This window comes from Pipra filicauda, unplaced genomic scaffold, assembly GCF_003945595.2.
Source record: "Pipra filicauda isolate LSUMZ 115617 unplaced genomic scaffold, ASM394559v2 scaffold73_size2923735_pilon, whole genome shotgun sequence".
Lineage (NCBI taxonomy): Eukaryota > Metazoa > Chordata > Aves > Passeriformes > Pipridae > Pipra > Pipra filicauda.
This window is the reverse complement of record NW_024104909.1, coordinates 1,304,501-1,322,678: the sequence shown is the minus strand read 5'-3', so window position 1 is coordinate 1,322,678 and position 18,178 is coordinate 1,304,501. Positions and strand designations below refer to the sequence as shown.

Below are 18,178 nucleotides of genomic sequence, written 5' to 3'. Positions count from 1 at the left end.
CTGAGGATAACAAGCACTCGAGGTCTGAAAAAACTCGGTAAAAGGGAAGAGTTGAGTGTGAATTAATTGTACCAGTCTGACCTATGTGCTTAGATTTATGGTTCCCCAAAATGCCCATCCTCTCACCCCAGACCTCACAAAATCTGTGCCTGCTGACATTTTTGGAAGTCCCACGAGCAATAGGACAGAGACCAACACTCAGGGTTTGTGAGTCAAGTTGATTTTAGTCACAGCAGAGATCTTGGCTGAGTTGAAAGCTAAAGGCAGGATTTCACTGTGGTCTCACTGCATAATTGAGACCTTCCAGAAATAACCAGTGTACCTGGGAAGGCTGCTCATAGGTCATGAGGTGCAGGTTTTCCTCTCCTAATTAGAGCCAAAGCAGTGAGCCGTGGGTGAAGGACCATGGAAGCAACATTTCAGGCTGGGAAACTCCTACCCTGCTGATCATTGGGATGGTCAGTCCTTTCCTTCACCAGGAGCTCAGAAAGGGAACACCAGAGAGCCCTCAGACAGAAAGTCTATAGCCTGATTTTCTCCTCTTCCAATAATTCCTGGGTCAGTAAGAAAGAAGCCACCAATTGCAAATGTTTCCTTTTATGTCCAGATCTCAACACTGCAGCACTTCACAGGGTCCTGAGCCAGGGTGATGGGAGCTGATGCTGTTAGACAAGGGTGGAAAATTGATCCCTTCCCAGCAAGATTTAGCGGCCAGTCGGACAAGAAATTACTCCAGCTGGGCACTCCGTCCCCATCTCTCAGCTCTTCCTGCAGCTCGGAGATTCACTCTATAATTGCTTTCTTAGTCCACATTTTATCCTCAGCTGACAGAATTCCATTAGGGTGATACAAGCTGTGTGATAAAGGGATGTTTGTGTCTCACATGGGCTGTAAGTCATTTCTCAGCAAACAAGCAAATAGTCACAGAAATGGGCAAAGAGGCCACCGAGCCAGGAAGCCACTTCTTGTGCTCTGAGCAGCAGGACCTCAGCAGGCAGAGGGAGGCAAACACCCTCCCAGTGTGTTATGGTCCTCTCTGTCTCCCTCTCTGCTGCTTGGAGGAGACACCTCCACCATGAACAGTTGTGTCTGCAGCATTTTTGGACAATAATCCAGCAGGCAGACCCACAGCACTGGTATCCCTGGACATGGGGGCCCCCCACAAACAGGAGCTGTGACCACAGGGGGTGGTGACACCCCAGATCAGAGAGAACGTGCCCTGCATATGAAAATGAGGTGAAATGAAAGTAATCTTGTCACACATCTGAGCACATCCATCTGAAGAGTGTAACAGGTTGGTCACACCTGCAAGGCAAAGAACAGTGATTCCAAACAGGACCTTCAGGGTAAAAGGAATGACCTTCTAAGTATAATGATGCAGCTGAAAGATAGACATGATGGGGAAAAAGCTAAAAGGGAACACAGGAAGGTGCCCCAGGTGCTGCCGAGTGCCCAGTTGCAGTGCCTGCAGTACTGGTGAAGCCACTGCCAGGTGGTGTGTGCTGGACTTTACATTTTCTGAGGAATATTGGAAGAGATTTGGCTCCTTCAGTGACGTTTGCCATAAGAGCAGCTCCTGTTAGAGCTCAGCCTCCCAGATCAGCAGCCCCAGAACACAGAGGGCAGCCTAAGGCACCCCTCAGCCATGTGCTGGTTTGGACTCTAATCACTCACTGCATCCCCCAGGCTGGAGCAGGGGTGATCCAGCAGTGAGGACAGCAGGAGCAGAGAGCAGGAGGGAATGGGAAAAGCTTCTGTCTTGCAGATCAAAGGCAAAGTAGACTTTGTCTCCTGCAGGTGGCAGAACTCAGATGTCAATACAGCCCTTCATGTCTGCTCTTACCTGGGAAGTGAGGTTTTTCTGGAAACTCAAGGAAGTTTAAAGACTCAACATTCCACCTCCCTCCCACACTGCTCTCCCCCTCACACCCTCAGTGGCAGCAAGTCCTGTCTCTGCCCATTCCAGTGTGTTTGTTACCTGGAGTACAAGATCTCTGTCCAGTCTCACAACACCCAGTCACTCTTGGGCACTGCCAGGCTCCTGCAGGTTTTCCCAGCCTGGCATTCATCCCTGGAATGGTAGGACTGGACACCACGACAGGGAATGACCTACACACCAGGAACATGGTGAAAGTCCAGCAGGACCAGGACATCTTATAGAAAACAGCATCACCTCAGTGGGATTCTGTAGTGCAGTTTATGTCCCAGTCCTGTCTAAGCCATGAGAAGGGCTCAGTTTAATTTAACTGCTCCATGCAGCTCCTCATGTGGCTCTTAGGGGTTCATGGATGAGTCTCCTGACTCAGGACTACACAAACTTCCATGTCTTCTATGCTGCCTTTTACACTGCACCACTGCTTTTACACTGCACCACTGCTTGTCCACTGACAGGTGCTTCTCCCTGCTGTTTAAATGCTTCTGGATTAAAGTACAAAAAAGCAGAAATTGAAAAGTTGCAGGCCTTCCCAGGCATCCCAGCTTTCAGATTACACTGTGAAGACTGATAAAAATATCTTTTTCTAGATCAAAAAATAGGCAGCCTGACATGTACTTCCTCACAGATTATTTCTTTATCCCCTGCCCTTCTCAGTGTCACTGTGGGACAAACAAACTCATTTCTGTTATCTTGATCCATGCCCTTTAAACCAAATCACAACAGGTAAAGGTGAGCAACTATGGTATAAACGTTTTTGAGTGGCCCAGAAATTGGAACTGAGTGAAAGTTTAATAATTTACATCAAGGCCTTCAGCAAGAATTCATTCCTTCCTTTTCATTTGCCATGCTTCTGACAATGTCAAATGATGTCACTGGGCACATTCTCCCTGAATTACTCCTGCTAAAACTGTGCCTGGCATTGACTGAAGTGCTCCGTGGGGATCTCCTTCACTGCATGTTTACTCTTGTCCCCCCTGTAAATGCCAGTCTGGCATGAATGTACTTGTGAGCAGTCAGTTAAAAAAAGGTGAAAAATGGAATAAACCCTTTTCCTTAACCCTGATTCACTGAGGAAATGAGTCAAGTGCCTCTGTTTGAGTGTATAGGGCTGACTACGGTACTTAATTATTTTTGGTTATAGAAAGGGTCATTACATCTCAGGTCCAATTAGGAGGGCAAATGCTGACATCTCCTACCCCACAGGGATGAGTGAAGTATTTTCTAGTCATTATGCTACTTTCCATAAATGCCTGGCTGGAATCAAGGCCTCCATTAGGCCATGCCTTGGTGGTGAGTGTCATCCCAGAGCAGACAGCAGCCTGGCAAACCCTTCCTGCAGGCACAGACACTGCAGGGGAGGATGTTCCACAACTTAACAACTGGTTTGAAGTACTTTAAAGACTTTCACGCTCTTTCCACAGTGTGGCAATTGTGGGGAATCTCTTCAGTGGGTACAAGGGCCGTGAGGAGAGGATGGCAGAAGGTTGAAGCCGTTAAACTTCATGCCAGAGCAGCTGCTCTGGACACAGATTTCCAGGGGCAAAAGGTGTGAAAGCTGGCTGCAGTTACCAACTGGCTGCTGAGGAAGAGCTGGTGACAGGGAAACAACAGCCAGAGGGAGCTGTGACCCATCTGAGCTTGACCAAGCATTTTGCAATAATTGACAAAACCTGGAGTTACCTCAGAGGATTAGGACTGAAAAATCATTAGTCCATCACACAGGACTGGAGAGGCTCCAGACAAATACAGAGAAGACAGATGAGCATAGGAAGTCCTCTCCCCCTCATACCTTTTCAGATCAATAATAAGGATGCTGTTCTGTGCCAGGAAACACAGCAGATTTCATTTCTCTGCCCATTCAATGCAATTTGCTTAGAAGAACAAACAGTGTGACATCCCATTCAGAGATTGCCTGCATGACAAATCTGTGGTTGTGCCTCAAGTCTTCAAAACCTTGCTATAGCCTCTCCTCTTCCAAATACAGACATTTATATCTGTTCTGAGCCCTCACAATATCCCTCCTTTCAGCTCCTCCTGGTTTTCATTTTGGAGTTGCCTGTTCTGTGATTTGGAGCAAAAATTAGAACGTGGTTCTTGGTAGAGCTACACCATGAAACACATTATGGGGAAAGTTCTCAGAACAAAAGGGTTCTTTTGTCAGTGAAGATTGGGAAGAGCCCTTGAAAAAAGTGCAATGTACTCTCACACACTATTTTACATTTAGAAACAAAGTGGTTTGTATTTAGTACAAAATACATTTTGTTGGTCCATCAATACATAGAAATTTGGGAACTGCATTGCTATCTCGTGTCTTTTCAGCTTAGCCAACAGCAGTGAAGTTTTAATAAGCAAATATACAAAATATTACACTCCTGACTTAGGACAGAAAGGGAAGCAGAACAGTTTGATTCTACAGCAACAGCTGCAACAGTAACTTTGTTTTATGTCTAAAAGCACATCCTGGCTTCAGAGTTCAGTTCTCTCTGGAAACAATCATGGAATCATCAACTGGCTTGGGTTAGAATGAGCGAGTTCTAAATGAGAAAGGAAGAATCTACTATGGAGGAAACTTATTCAGGTTGTCACAAACACCAAATTTTCAGTGAAAAGTACATTTGCATAGCAAATCCTGCAGCATATTTATCTGGTTAGAGTTTTTGTTCCGGTGACTACATAGCAGGGTATTTTTTGTGTAAAAATGCACTCTGCTCCTTACCTTCTGCTACTTAAAATGCATTTACCATTTCTCAGAAGTGACAATATGTTGCTGGCAACAGATGTGGATAGTGCAGCACAGAAGTACGGCCTCCTTGTTCATATAAACAAGAGCAGGCAAAATAGGAGAAAAGAACATTGCTCTGCAGCAGGAGGACTCTGAAGAATGTGTAGAGTGCCTGTCAATGGCACTCCAGGCAAAACACCTCATTTGCTTTTTTCATGGTAGTGAAGTAATGAAAGGAATTATTATTTCACTGCAAAACATGAAAGAAATGACAGCTGAAATGCACTTGCTAAACCTTGATAAACCTTCTTCCTGATCTCCATTTCCTAAAAGCATCCATCACACTTCTGCAAGCCCAGGGGAACCTCTCCAGGTGTCAGAAACAGTGTCAGCTCCTGCTGAGAGCCACGGCATCAAAACACGCAGTGGCAGCCCAGAGACAGACAGGTAAAGAGTTATTTCCTCTAATAAGTGCATTTCCCAGAGAACTGTTTACAGGCATCAGAAATAAAGCAACAGTTCCTTCTAGTGAGGATCTTTGTGATCATCCAGCTAGAAAGCTTGAATACAATCTGAAAAACCTGTGGTTATAAAACCATCCTGCTTCACCCAAGTTCTCAGTACTTGGCAGGAACAGTTGTCAGCAGTAAAGTTCTCACTCTCTCCTTTATGTTCCTTCCTCCCTGGATTTTCAATTAAGAGATGAGGGGAAAAAAAATCAGACAGATCATGACAAAGAACCCCCAGGAAAATAAATTCATGCTTTAGATTTCATTCTGCAGAAAATTTCCTGTGGCAAATAAAACTGCCCCTCATAAGACAGGAGGTGGTTCAGCAACAGCAGACGTAGAAAATCTTCCATTTGGATGATGCACATCTTGGAGATCTGGACTGCAGTTATTCAGGGCTGGATGCATCCAGGACTTCCCTTGTTATCTTTTCCTCCTCTGCAGCCCTTTCTCACACATGCAGGTTTTTGGACGCAAGGCTGTGAGGGAAAATGGAGCTGGTTTAGGACTGCACTTCACACTAACAGTGAAGCCACAGAGTGAGGAAGAAAAATGCCCATTTCTCTTTCCATCCCAGAAGGAAAGCTGAGCTGTTCTTCTCAGTGATGTTTCTTACACTGACAGTGAGGGTTGCCACTTTTTACCAGTCCCACGGATTTGCTTTCCTGTGGAATCTGGTCTGAATTTAATGTTGACACTGACCTGAGTAGAAGTTTGGACCCTCCCTCAGGAGGGGACCATCTGAGGTCTCCTCCAACCCAAATCATTGCACAAATCTGTTATCAACAAGCCCTGTGGCTGATCCCAGCACACTGGACAATAGATGTGATGGCCATGGCAATGAGAGCTGTTCTCCTGGCCATCTCTGCTCTGCAACCCAGGATGTCATTCCAACAGGTACAGAGGTGTCCAGGAGACTTTTGGCACAGCCTGTGCTAATATACTAATAACTTCCAAGCTGTTTTTGTACAGGCAATGGCCTTTCAAATCCTTCTGCTACAGAACTGTTATTAAAAGCCATCAAATAATTTCTGCAACACTTTCTGGAGAACTAATTGGAGAAAGTGTCATGCTCAGGAGAGAAAACCAATCATGAATATACCAGCTTGGGTGAGAATTTGTTATGTATTTAGGGAGCTATTCTGAGTAATTTACAATGAATGACTATAAATAAAATCTACTCTTTCTCCTTGGGGAAAAAAATAGGGGTTGTCTTTTTAATTATCACTTTCAAAGAGAAAAGACCAACCAGAAAGACAGTGGGAGGAATAAAGTCAACATGTTTTCCCCCTTGTTACACTTATCATGATTTTGGATTTGCTCAAGGAGTAACAAGCAGCTGATATTCAGACACATCTGCATCATCTCTAAAGCTGCTTAGAAGACCAGTGGGGATCCAATGAGCCTATTATTCCAAAAGCTATCTATGAACCTACACTATTAATATGAATTTTCAATTTATCTTCAGTCAGTTTCTTTCCTAAGGACTTTCCCATCTGGGTTGGTAAAAGCCAAACATGTCTTTGATCTGTATCATCCCCTTTCAGATTTAGATATAGAATAAAAATCCACCAGATTATGAAATTCGTAGTTTCTATGGTAGAAAAAGTAGAGCTAAATACATGTAAGAGGTGTAAGACTCCCCAGTTTTCCCAGTTTAGGTCTCTAAAAATGTTCATTATCCACACTGTGTCTGTAGGAAGTGATCAGAAGAAAACTGTGGAAGACAGAACTTACCTGGATCAGCCACAACTTGCTTCTTTTTGCTGTTTGTGACAATCTCATTTTCATTCATCATTCGGACATCCTGGTCTCCCACATGATTGCTGAAGAGATGCAAATCAGTACAACAGCCAAAACAATCAACATTAGGAAAAGTTATGAGGGTTTTTTATGGAAAAAGTTACCAAAAAGCACAACTTTCTGTCTGCACCCACCTGAAGGATTCCTTGCCAGTTTTAATTAGTACACATTCATTCAGGCACACATTCAAATATAAATATCATATTCACTCTACAATTTTCAAGCCTTGCCTACACAGCTTGAACCACATTAACCAAAGTGAGATTTTAAATCAGAGCTGTACATACAGGGTATAAAAATCCCTATATGGAACTTCACACTGCTTTGTAATACTGGAATAGCAGTATTTGAAAGTTTTCTGAACTAAACAAAATTAATTTACTGTGACAAGCTTTGCTTTGCTGCAAAATTTTAACCATTTCTTTTGGGGAAAGAAGTAATAACCTCAAAGTGAAATTAAATTAAATTACAGGGAAAAATGTGAGCTGAATGGAAAGGTGAAGAAAACATCACTAATAACATCTCCCTTTCACAGACAAAACAAAACATTTGTACCTTTGGAACAAAAGAGGTGTATTTTTCTTTTCTCTACAAACACTGCACAAAATGGGTTTCTATTTTTGGAGAAAAACGTAATGTCTCCCAAACTGTCAGGGTGAAGCAGGGGAGCCAACACTGAAGGAAATCAGAACTTACACTGTTGATGATAATATCAGACTCAAGTTCAGGGTTCATAAAATACTGAACAGTGACATGTGAAAGAGAACAGGCCACAGTCAGAAGTAACAACATATAAAAGCCCAAGACTATTTTTAAAATGAAGGGATATTATCCAGCTGCTGAAGTACCCTATATTTTAGTAGGGTGGGAGGTGAAAAGTAAGAGGAAAGAAGATTGCAAAGCAGGCAAAGAACAAAGACCAAGAAAGCTCCTGCCCAGAAGCCTAGAAGAGAACAGACTCAGCATGTTCTCAGCTGGAGAACAGACCATGCAGTTTTGTGACCCCAAAAAGATACTCCTCTTCAAAGCAAATCAAAGGATATAAGTCTTACAACATGTGCAAAGGAAGTTATGTGAAAAAGATCTGCTGCTTCTCTGTTTCCAAGAAAATAACTTTACTCACAGAAAGACCTGGAGCTGAGGAAAGTAAAGGTTCATTTCCCCTCCTACTCCTTTTTATATGCCATTGAAAAATTTCTCAAAACTTTTATTTCCTCCAGACGTTCTCATTTCAGTAACGTTTTCACTTGAAAAATTGCTCACCTCCAAATCTCACCACGACAACACAGCCACTTGTACAAAAACATGTCTCACACAACACAACCAAACAACAGTAATTTATTTAACATCTGACAGTTCCAGTGGCCAACAGCCAATGCTTTAGAGAAACCCAGGAAAACAAACCCTGCAGGCAAATGTGAACTTCTGTTTCTAATCAGGACAGCTTATGTTCCTCCTGCTAATTTCTAAATATTTGAATATCCTTCTGAATGGATCACGTGCCATTTTTCCATGCAAAACTTGCCTTTTTTTTCCCCAATGGTGCGTGTGCAAGACATTCTATTTGTTAGTTGTCCAACGTGTAAGAAAGTGTTCATTTCTATAAGCTTTCACTTCTTCACTTTTCAATCCCATTTAAAATAAATTATTCTTTCAATCTTTATTTTCCTTTGCCAGGGACTGTTTTTTAGACCCTGTCAATTCTAACCTTCTAAATGTAAGTGCATTTTTCACCGCATTTCATCACATTCTCTGTGAGATTGCCAACTTAGTGGTTTCAAAGTGTCATTCCTCCAAATGCAAGTCATTTCTCATTTTAGCAAGTTCATTATTTTAGAATGTTTATAAAATAGTAGAATTCTGGTTCCTTAATTAGCATCTGTGTCAAATCAGAGGACTTTGTTTTCTGTAATTTTGATGCTTGGTTCTTTTTCATTAACTTTCTATTTTTTCCCTCCTCTATGTGATATCATTGGGATTTATTATCCCTTCTCTGAGGAAGCTTAACTTTTTTCTTCTGTGTTTATAGGCTTTCATGAAAACACATGTAAATATAAATCATGAATCCCAGTAAGTGCACATAAAGCTGGTAATTTGGTCTTTGTATCTAAAAACCTATTTATTTCTCATTAAGTGAGGCACTTTGGAAGGGAATTTTCTATAGCAATGCACATATTGCTGACATCAGTCACATGCACACATTGTTTAAAAATGAGATTCAAGATCCACTCACATACCTAATAACAGTTCTCTTCTCCTGATGGCAAATCTTCTCATCATCTGTGAAGAGGATGGTGTGATATGGGACCACTGGGTCACAGGTTGGGAGGATTCCTGACACCACATGGCTCACCATCTCCAGAATCCCATTGTACACCAGCAAGTCATCCACCAGAAGCTACAGATATTTAACAAAACAAACAAAAACACCACCTGGAAACCAACCATTGCTTTCAGCTATTGTCTCTAGCAATTAACTAGAAATTATTTTGCCCTATTTGTTACACAAATCTGCTCCTTAATTTAGCTTTTGCTCCTTAAAAACTTCCATTTCTATTCGCTGCTGGGGTTTGGGGGTTCCCCCTCCCTCCAAGTTTTTATGCTCTCGCTGATGTTTTTTAATGCAGCTTTCAAGAAGGTAATTAAAAATGTATTTCATGTTTTACATAATTGCCATTCTATTCACTGGAGTGAATCACTCTTAAAACTAGGAATTAATGAATCTCACCTCACTTCAGCTGTCTAAAACTTGGGTTTGTAGTTTAAACTAGTCTTCCAGGGCTGCTCTACAGTCAGTGGAAAAAGAAAAGCATTATCCTATCTTAAGACAATTATCTAAGAAAAAAATCAGATAAAGTGTTCTTTCCCTGGACAAAAAAAAAAAAGGAGGACAGATGACTGGCATAGATTAGTCATTTTAACACTAAACGCAGAGTTAAATGAGATGAATCCCATCCTTTGAGATTATATGGAATCACACTTCAGTAAACTGTGAAAATCCATACAGAAATCAAGCAGCTGATTCACCAGAACATACAAAATGCACAGAAAATTTACTTACCCCGAACTCTTTCACACCTCTCTGAGGCGTTTTGGCATAATTCCATAACTTGATCATTGACACGGTAGTAGGTACATCAAAAATGACATACACCCTATTCACCTGTAAAAGAGAATTAATTTATATCTAACAGCACAGATTCCCCCAAGAAATTAAATTCTCACGCATGTTGCATCAAAAGAGGTTCGTATTTAAAGAGATGTAGCTGGAGGTGAGGTAACCAGTGCCAGGGACTGAAGTTCAGCATCATCCCTGCTGCTAACTCACAGATGTGGTTTCTACCCCACAGCTGCCCTCTCAAAAGGATGTATAAATTGCCAGCAGGTGACATCTAGACCATCCTGGTCATCCTGGACTGCCTGGTAATTGGAGGGGGGGGGGAAACAGAACCTTTTAATGAGTATTTCATCAACCAAACACAGACATGTGCTTCAGGATAAGACAAATGGGTGTTCTATTCTACTCTACTCTACTCTGTTCTATTCTATTCTACTCTATTCTAATTCTGTTCTGAAGGGAGTCCACGAGAAAGATGGAGAGAAACTATTTACAACAGCCTGGAGTGACATGAGGGAATGGCTTCAAACTGAGAGTAGGGTTAGATGGGATACTGGGAAGAAATTCCCCCTGTGAGGGTGGGGAGGCCCTGGCACAGGTTGCCCAGAGAAGCTGTGGCTGCCCCAGCCCTGGAAGTGTCCAAGGCCAGGTTGGACGGGGCTTGGAGCAACCTGGGATAGGGAAAGGTGTCCCTGCCCGCGGGTTGGTTGAGATGGGCTTGAAGGTCCCTTCCAGCCCATTCTACAATTCTATTCTACCCTATTCCATTTCTTTCTACCACATATGAATAGAATCCACCTTTCTATTTGCAAGACTAAAATTTCTCCCGTATCCCCTGACTTTGAAAGCTCTCCCAGAAATTTTGCAATTTTTGTGTGAGTTACACTAAGCGGAATGTAGAGATAATTCTCCAGATGCTTCCTAAACAATTATTGCTTGATGTATTATTCACTTTACTTTCAGTGACACTAATGCCAAGATGCTAAAGCCAAAGATTAGCCTCTAGGAAACCAATCTTGCCTGTTACAGTTAATTCTATGCTATTCCTTTTATGAGCCACTATATCAACTTTGGATCAACATATCTTAAGCTTCATCTTTAGCATCCTCTGAAGTTTTAATCCTTTGATGTATTAGAGGAGATATCATAAGATATATTAAATCATTATGCCTTTTTTTTTTTAACTGAAGAAAGAAAGGTAAATGGGATCAATAGGAATGTTTGTATCTATGATTTTCCACAACACAACTGGGGCTGTCTCCCACTAGCAATTGTTAGTCCCACAGCAAATGATAAATTTGATTTAAAAATCCATTCAAACAAATAAATAAAATGACAATCAGTAACAGGGGAACAAAGCATTCAAATTCTACTTAATTAGTAACAAACTTGCAAAAGGCAAAAACACCTATAGAATCAGAAAGAAAAAGACATTTAGAAAAGAAAAGCTATAACATAAATTTCCTTCAAGCTTTTGAGCCTTCCTACATAGCAAAGAGTTAATGCAGCTTTCCAGGCAGCCTGAGTGTTTTGGAGCAGCCCAGCACTGAGGATGTGAGGACACACAGGCTTTGGTTCAGCAGCCCAGCTACAGAGGCTGAGCATCAACAGCCTGATTGCTTAATCCAGTTGTACTTCCTGGCTGAACAACCATCCCAGGGAAGATGAGGGAGAGAAAAGTACTCTGTGGGTCTTAAAAAGGTGTAATTTGCTACAGTTCAAGGACAGAAAGTGCCATTAAACTGCTTCTGCCTCCTGCATTTCACACATTATCAATTTACCCTTTTATACTGGTATTTTATGTTCTTCTGCAGTACTTTGGTGTCAGACAGAGCAACACAAAGCAGCGTGGGCACCTCTGCCAGAACTCCAGGGACTGCTATTTCCCCTTCTGCCCCAGTGAAACAGCCTCTGCAAGCGTGGCTTTTGTAAGGACGGGAGCAAACTCAGCTGGCTGTCAAATCAATCATTCATCACGTTAGGATGGATATCTGAGCATCCCAGCAAATTACCAGGATTCAGAATGTGGGATCTACACAGTACGACCCTCGAGCACTACACAGACCTTCCACTTTCCTAAGAAATGCAAGGGGTCACTATTCCCAAGTATACTTAAAAACTTTATCTTATTACACCCACTGCATTACAACATATAATGATAAAAATTGGCTTAATTCCGTGCTTTTAAAATTCCAGTTAATAACAGAGTAAGGATTTTCCCAACACAGTTATAACGTATCACGTCAGGTTTACATTTCGTTCTGTTTTCAAATCCATCCTCTCCTAAGAAATAAACACAGCTTAATGATGTCCATAACAGGCCCATAAAAAATGTCCTCTCCCAAAACAAGGTCAGAACTTATCGAAATTCATCTGCTTTTCCTGTTTAGACATTTGATATCCCATATCTAAACATGGGACTACTAAAAGGGCTGAATCACTTGTGGCCTTAGGACATGAAATACTTAAGTCTGCCATCCGTAATCTATGGATTTGAATTCAACACAGGAAATGAGATTAAATATAATTCTTACTGCTGGAACAACATTCACTGCATTTCGTAAAAATGAATTTAAGATCCCGGTTCACTCCAGTTTGAAAGGTGTTTATTGCACAAAATACACACATTAAGCTCCTCTGTCATTATCTTTATCATAATAACTCAAAAACCATCTACCAGCCTTGGAAATTCTGCTGTTGCACCATGGAGACAGGAATTACAAACCTGGGAAACCTCTACTGCTGCTGCCTGAGCAGTGGAGAGAAGCTGGAACAAAAAGCACTTCTTCTAAAAAGCAGTGATTTAATATCAGGTACTAATATCAAGTTTACCTATAAATTATGCATGTTTCCCCTTCCCTCTATGCTTCCAGCTACAGCCACACACATCACTAAAACAGAATGGAAAGGGAAAAATGTACCAAGCCAGGCAGAACTGGTGCCAGCCACATGTGCCTGCCATCAGTCGTGTCATTGACTCTGTCAATGAGTTTGTCTGGAGTTCGGATGTCTCCAGACACATCTTCCAAAATGTTGACACTGTCTGGAAAAGCAGCAATGTCTGAGAAAAGCTTTAAGTGTAAAATAACTGAGAGCAACATTTCAGAAACACCACATTTAAAGGTTCATGCTTGCTGTCCCCAACCCCATGGATGAGTATTCACCGTGACAACAGTGCTCCAAGTACTTCACCTAGGTAGTGTGGGGTCACATTTTTAAAAGCAGGACAATCCTTAAAGACTCTGGCACTCCAATTTATTTTTAAAATAGCAATAAATTTACTATTTAGTTTATTTTCAAATACGTATTTGAAATACATAAATATAATTGATGACTTCATCAATAAAGTTCTGTTATCAGGAACAGGCACATCTCAGCTCCTTGGTGACAAAGCCCCATTTTTTATGATAAGCTTGTGAAAACTCCTCATATCAAACCTATCTCAAGGTAAGTATCCTTGCAGGAGGTAGCCATCAGACTAGGGTTTGCTTGGGTTTCTCAAGGTTTGTGGTAAAAATCACTAACTGTCTAATAAGACCTTTTATCAGCTCTTTGAGAGGGAAAGATTAAACCTCCCACTGAACAGGCAACTAGATTTTCTCTGTAAGAGAATACTTACGTTAAAAACATATGTATGTTAAAGACATGTATGTTAAAGACAAAGAAATGTGGATGGATGGCACTGTCTTCAGCATTATAAATCCTGAGCAATCCAGTTTGAGGGATATTAATTTCCCTTTTATCCTGCTTTCTAAAAGGCCTGAGTCTCTAAGTATTTATAAAGAATTTCAGGAATAACACAGTAATGCCTCAAGTGTTTAAGAAAAGCTCCAGACTCAGGAGTGAATTAGCACATTAAGTACTGCACTAAGACAAATATGCTTTTTTAGGATCCCAATACATCCCATCAACCCCACTGTACAGGCAGGAGCAGGAGATCAATCAAAACGAGCTGAGGGTTCTTTACCTGGCACTGGTTTGCACTGTAAAGCCATCCCAGCTAAGTTAAAGATCCCTTGCTCTTAAAACCAATTTGTTACTTTTCAATTTTAAAATGCTTCTTGTCCATTACAGATGTTTCAAGTCCATCGTGTATCACACAAGATACAAACAAAAACTGGGAAAAAGCCTTTATTGCCTTTTCACTGTATCTCCTATTTCTTAGGCAATGAGGATCCTTAGAGACATACAATTCATGCAGCATTTGTGCTATTTATTCTTTCTAGTTGGCTAAGAAGTGTTTCTGCCATGTAAGTGAACCATGTGAATTGTATGCTGGGTATTGTATCTGAACTGTATGCTGGGACAGAGCATGGAAGTGTCACCTTGATGACTGCCAATCTCACAAACATGCCCTTCATTCCCTCTTTGGTTATCCAGGGAACATTAAATCAAATTCAAACCCTCAGCCCTGATCTTCATGACTGGATCAGGTTTCTGGAACAGCCTAAATCTCCAGAACAAGAGCTATGAAAAATTCCTTTCCTGAGGCCCAGTGAAAGCTTCCACAAAAAAGGCACCGAGCTCAAGCTTTTCTTGTGAATTTACAGCTCAGCAAACTTTCTGGTCCTTCCATTCCTCAGAAGAAATAAATGTCAACAGCAAAAAATACCATGTCCTTCTTAAGCCTTCCCTTCTCTAACCTTATCCTGCTTTACTGGTGCATCCCAAGTATATACTTTTCTGAAACTATATAGAATACATAAAAACATACAGAAGCAATATTCATCACACAGAAAGAGAGAAACAGAAGCAGAGTTAATCACACAGGATAAACTGGAAATGGAAGAAGTAGCAAGTGATGCCATATGAAAATCTGAAGGGAGCAAACTGCGTGTCCACAGGGACAGAAGTGCTTGGTGTGAAAAGGATACTGTTCTCAGTTAGTAAGATTTGGTCTCCATGTTCATTGAACAACTCCAGTCCATTCAAACCAATGTAGTATGGATCACCCCAGCTTGTCAGGAGCTGAAACTGGAAAACAACTGAAAAGCAAAATGCTGTTAAGGAAAAATTTCAGTATTGTTACTTTGTCCTAACAGACTATTTAATTTGCAGTTTGAAAAAGTATTGTGCAGCCCACATATCCATGTCCAACACTCTTATTTGCAGTTCAGGAGAAAAAGCTATCAGAGTATCTGAAAACAGGCCACACATTCACATGTTATGTTCCATTTATTTATTCCTAAGTCATACTTAATGCAAGCCTTTCTCATGTTCTTTGCATCCTGTTAACTTCTTAAAGCATTGGAAATTGTTGGATTCAAAAAGTTCAGGACTCATAACCATAGTATATAACTCTTAAAATATTCTCTATGACAAGTAAGAAAATGACAGAGGAGGATACAACCACATGGCATTAAGGGTGCTTCATAGTCCATGCTGGCTTGTTCCATTCTCTTTGACCCAGTCCTGCCAAAAAAAACAAGACAAAACAGGTTTTTTATGTACCATTGGCTCATTCAGAAAAGAAGAGAACAAACCCAAAGGACTAAGCCTCTACAAACAGCCTCCCTGGCCCCTCCACCTGCAATTATGGACTAGACTGTCCTCTGATCTCAATAAAATCTGGGTAGCAGTTTATAATTAAGACCCAATTAAACACTGCTCTAAGTGCTCCATATTTTCATCCAGGTGTCTCGTACAATTGGCGCTGACAGAGAACGTGGGAGAACAGGAAAACAGTGAAGAGAAATCATGTGGTTCAGATAACAGAAACATCCTACTTTACCTCCTGTGCACTTTATTAGTTGGCTGGGGCTGCAGATAGTCAAGAAAGAGAATCTCTTGGGCAAAGTCAAAGTGGCAATTTCCTGGTCCCTTGCGGATGAGGAACCCCTCCGGCGGGGAGATGCTGTGCCCATCCAGCAACACGTGGACCACCTTGGCCTTGTTTAAAATAACAGAACATGAGTTTACATGACATGACACAAATCAAAATAGATTGCAAACAATTGCATTCACTTCAGAGGCTGAAACACTTTCAGTTATTTTGCTGTTTTTATTTCATTCCTGTGTAGTGTGACATCCTTTGGCAAAGGAAAGCCTAAGCCAGCAGGTACCAGTGGCAACCCTCAGTGTGCAATTCAGTGTCATCACTGACGTTGATGGGGATGGGAGAGGTGAGGATGTGGGGGGGGAAATATAAAAAAAAAATGTATTTACAGATGCTTCAGTCACTGCATCTCACTAGATCTCAGCGAACTGAAAGCTTCCCTTCACAGACTGGAACAGGCCACCAAGGGAAGTGAGGGAGTCCCAATCCCTGGTAGGATTTAAAAGATGTGTAGATGAAGCACTTGGGGACATGGTTTAGTGGTGGCCTTGGCAGTGCTGGATTTACAGGTGGACTCTATGACCTCAATCTTTTCCAACCTAAACAATTCTGATTCCTGAGCCTGCAGCAACATTTACACACGTGATCAGAATGGAAAAACTCAGCTTTTCAGCCAGCACATGTCACAAAGGTGATCTTAGGAGACAGTAGACTCATCATGCACCTGAATGCACTGCTGGGTTAGGCCTGATTGCTCAGCCCTGGCTGGAGCCACCCTTCCAGAAATCCCACAGCGTGGTGCTCTCTCCAGAGCAGCCTTTTGTGGCTCTGTTGCATTTACAGAAACCTGTATTTCACCAGGGCTATTCATCTTTGTGGCAGGTGGCACTTGGACTTTTCCAGGATCATGCAAACTCATCTGCCAAGCAGTGCTGTGTGTAACCTAAGGGCATATGAATAAAGAAAAGGTACCTGCACCAGACAGAAAGAATTGAGCTGTGTCCACATCATAGATGCAAACACGTCTTATACAAGCTCTGAAGATTAAACTGAATAATTCAGTCATATTTATTCAAATGATGCAGGAGCCCTGGCCCCTTCACCCTCCCCCATCAGCACCATCTGGTGTTGTGTCCACGATCCCAGTGACAGAACAATTCAATCATGCAGCAACAATTAATCACTTCATCTTGCCCTGAAATATGTTAAATTTAACTTAATCATAAGCAGCATTTATTGCCCTAAATCTTTCACCAAGTACCAGTGTGGAAGGAATAACACCTGTAAAATGTAACAATGTGCCCTTATAACTGGCACTACAATTCAAGCCTGCTGATTAACGGACTGCACCAAAACAGATTCATTTATTTAGCAAAAAACTTAATTTAGTCTAAAGGTAAGTTTTCTTATCTTTAGATTTCATGCTGCTCAATATATAAAAGATAATTTGAGGTTAACTTAGGCTTGTATGCAAATATTTTCATTATTAGGATCTATTAAAAATATATATGTAATATTTATAGTTAAAATTCATATTTCAGGTGTCTATCTAAGAATTTTAACATATTCTGAGCATTCTGCTAGTCCTGTATATTATCAGTGACCTGATATTCATAACAGTTCTCACCTTTTTTCCATTTGTAAAGGATGTTTTATCCAATTATAATTACATGCAACATCCCAAAAGAAACTAATCTTCAGGAAGATTTGGTTTTTTTCTTGGTTTGAAAACCTCGGGTATTTTACTACACTAGAGGAGGTGCTCAGTTCATTTCCAAACAGCCTGAAGATTAATTAGGAAGGAATGTTTGTGTGACTACAAAGCATGGAGAAATAAGTATTTCTGCTCTCATCTTTAATACACTTGGGAGCAAAGAAAGGGAATATCCTTTTCATATCAGAAACTCTGCGTGCTACTTTCGAGCTGAATAAGTCTGTCAGGATAAGGAGGGGAAGTGAAAAACCCACTAAAATACACTTTCCCAAACGGACACACGTCGTGAATGGGAAGTCTGGAGCCTCAGAGATGAAATCTTACCTATTATAGCACAGCTGCTCATATTTATGTGCCCTTTCCAGCTCTCATTCCTAAGTAATTCTCATCATCTGAGGAGGCACTCAGCCGTCACATATTGCATTTTACAAATGGCATAACAAAGCTTTCACAAGGTGATTTTTCACAGAGCTGGAAATAGCACCCAAGTCTTCATTCTGACAGTTCCCTGCCATTACCCTCTCACACTAAAGCTGTGAATAGAATCCAGCAGCCTGCAGCTGCCTAGAATATCATCATATCTCATGCCCAGGGACTCTT

At 41.3% G+C, this 18,178-nt stretch overlaps 1 protein-coding gene across 9 annotated transcripts in view; it reads right to left on the bottom strand.

Annotated features, from left to right (window-relative positions):
- Positions 1-5,408: 5,408 nt before the first annotated feature.
- KATNIP (katanin interacting protein) overlaps positions 5,409-18,178 on the bottom strand; it is a 56,058-nt gene continuing 43,288 nt past the window's right edge. For 8 of the 9 annotated variants that reach the window (XM_027750887.2, XM_027750886.2, XM_039389564.1 and 5 more), the window contains 8 exons: positions 15,820-15,977; positions 15,436-15,500; positions 14,963-15,073; positions 13,010-13,149; positions 10,032-10,133; positions 9,208-9,368; positions 6,905-6,993; positions 5,409-5,646 (listed from right to left, as the gene is read on the bottom strand). In XM_027750887.2, the coding sequence (XP_027606688.1) occupies positions 5,591-5,646; positions 6,905-6,993; positions 9,208-9,368; positions 10,032-10,133; positions 13,010-13,149; positions 14,963-15,073; positions 15,436-15,500; positions 15,820-15,977 (882 nt within the window). In that variant the 3' untranslated portion in view covers positions 5,409-5,590. Of the gene's footprint in view, positions 5,647-6,904; positions 6,994-9,207; positions 9,369-10,031; positions 10,134-13,009; positions 13,150-14,962; positions 15,074-15,435; positions 15,501-15,819; positions 15,978-16,532; positions 16,808-18,178 lie in introns of those variants that run through there. The other variant, XM_039389567.1, reaches the window with a different exon arrangement.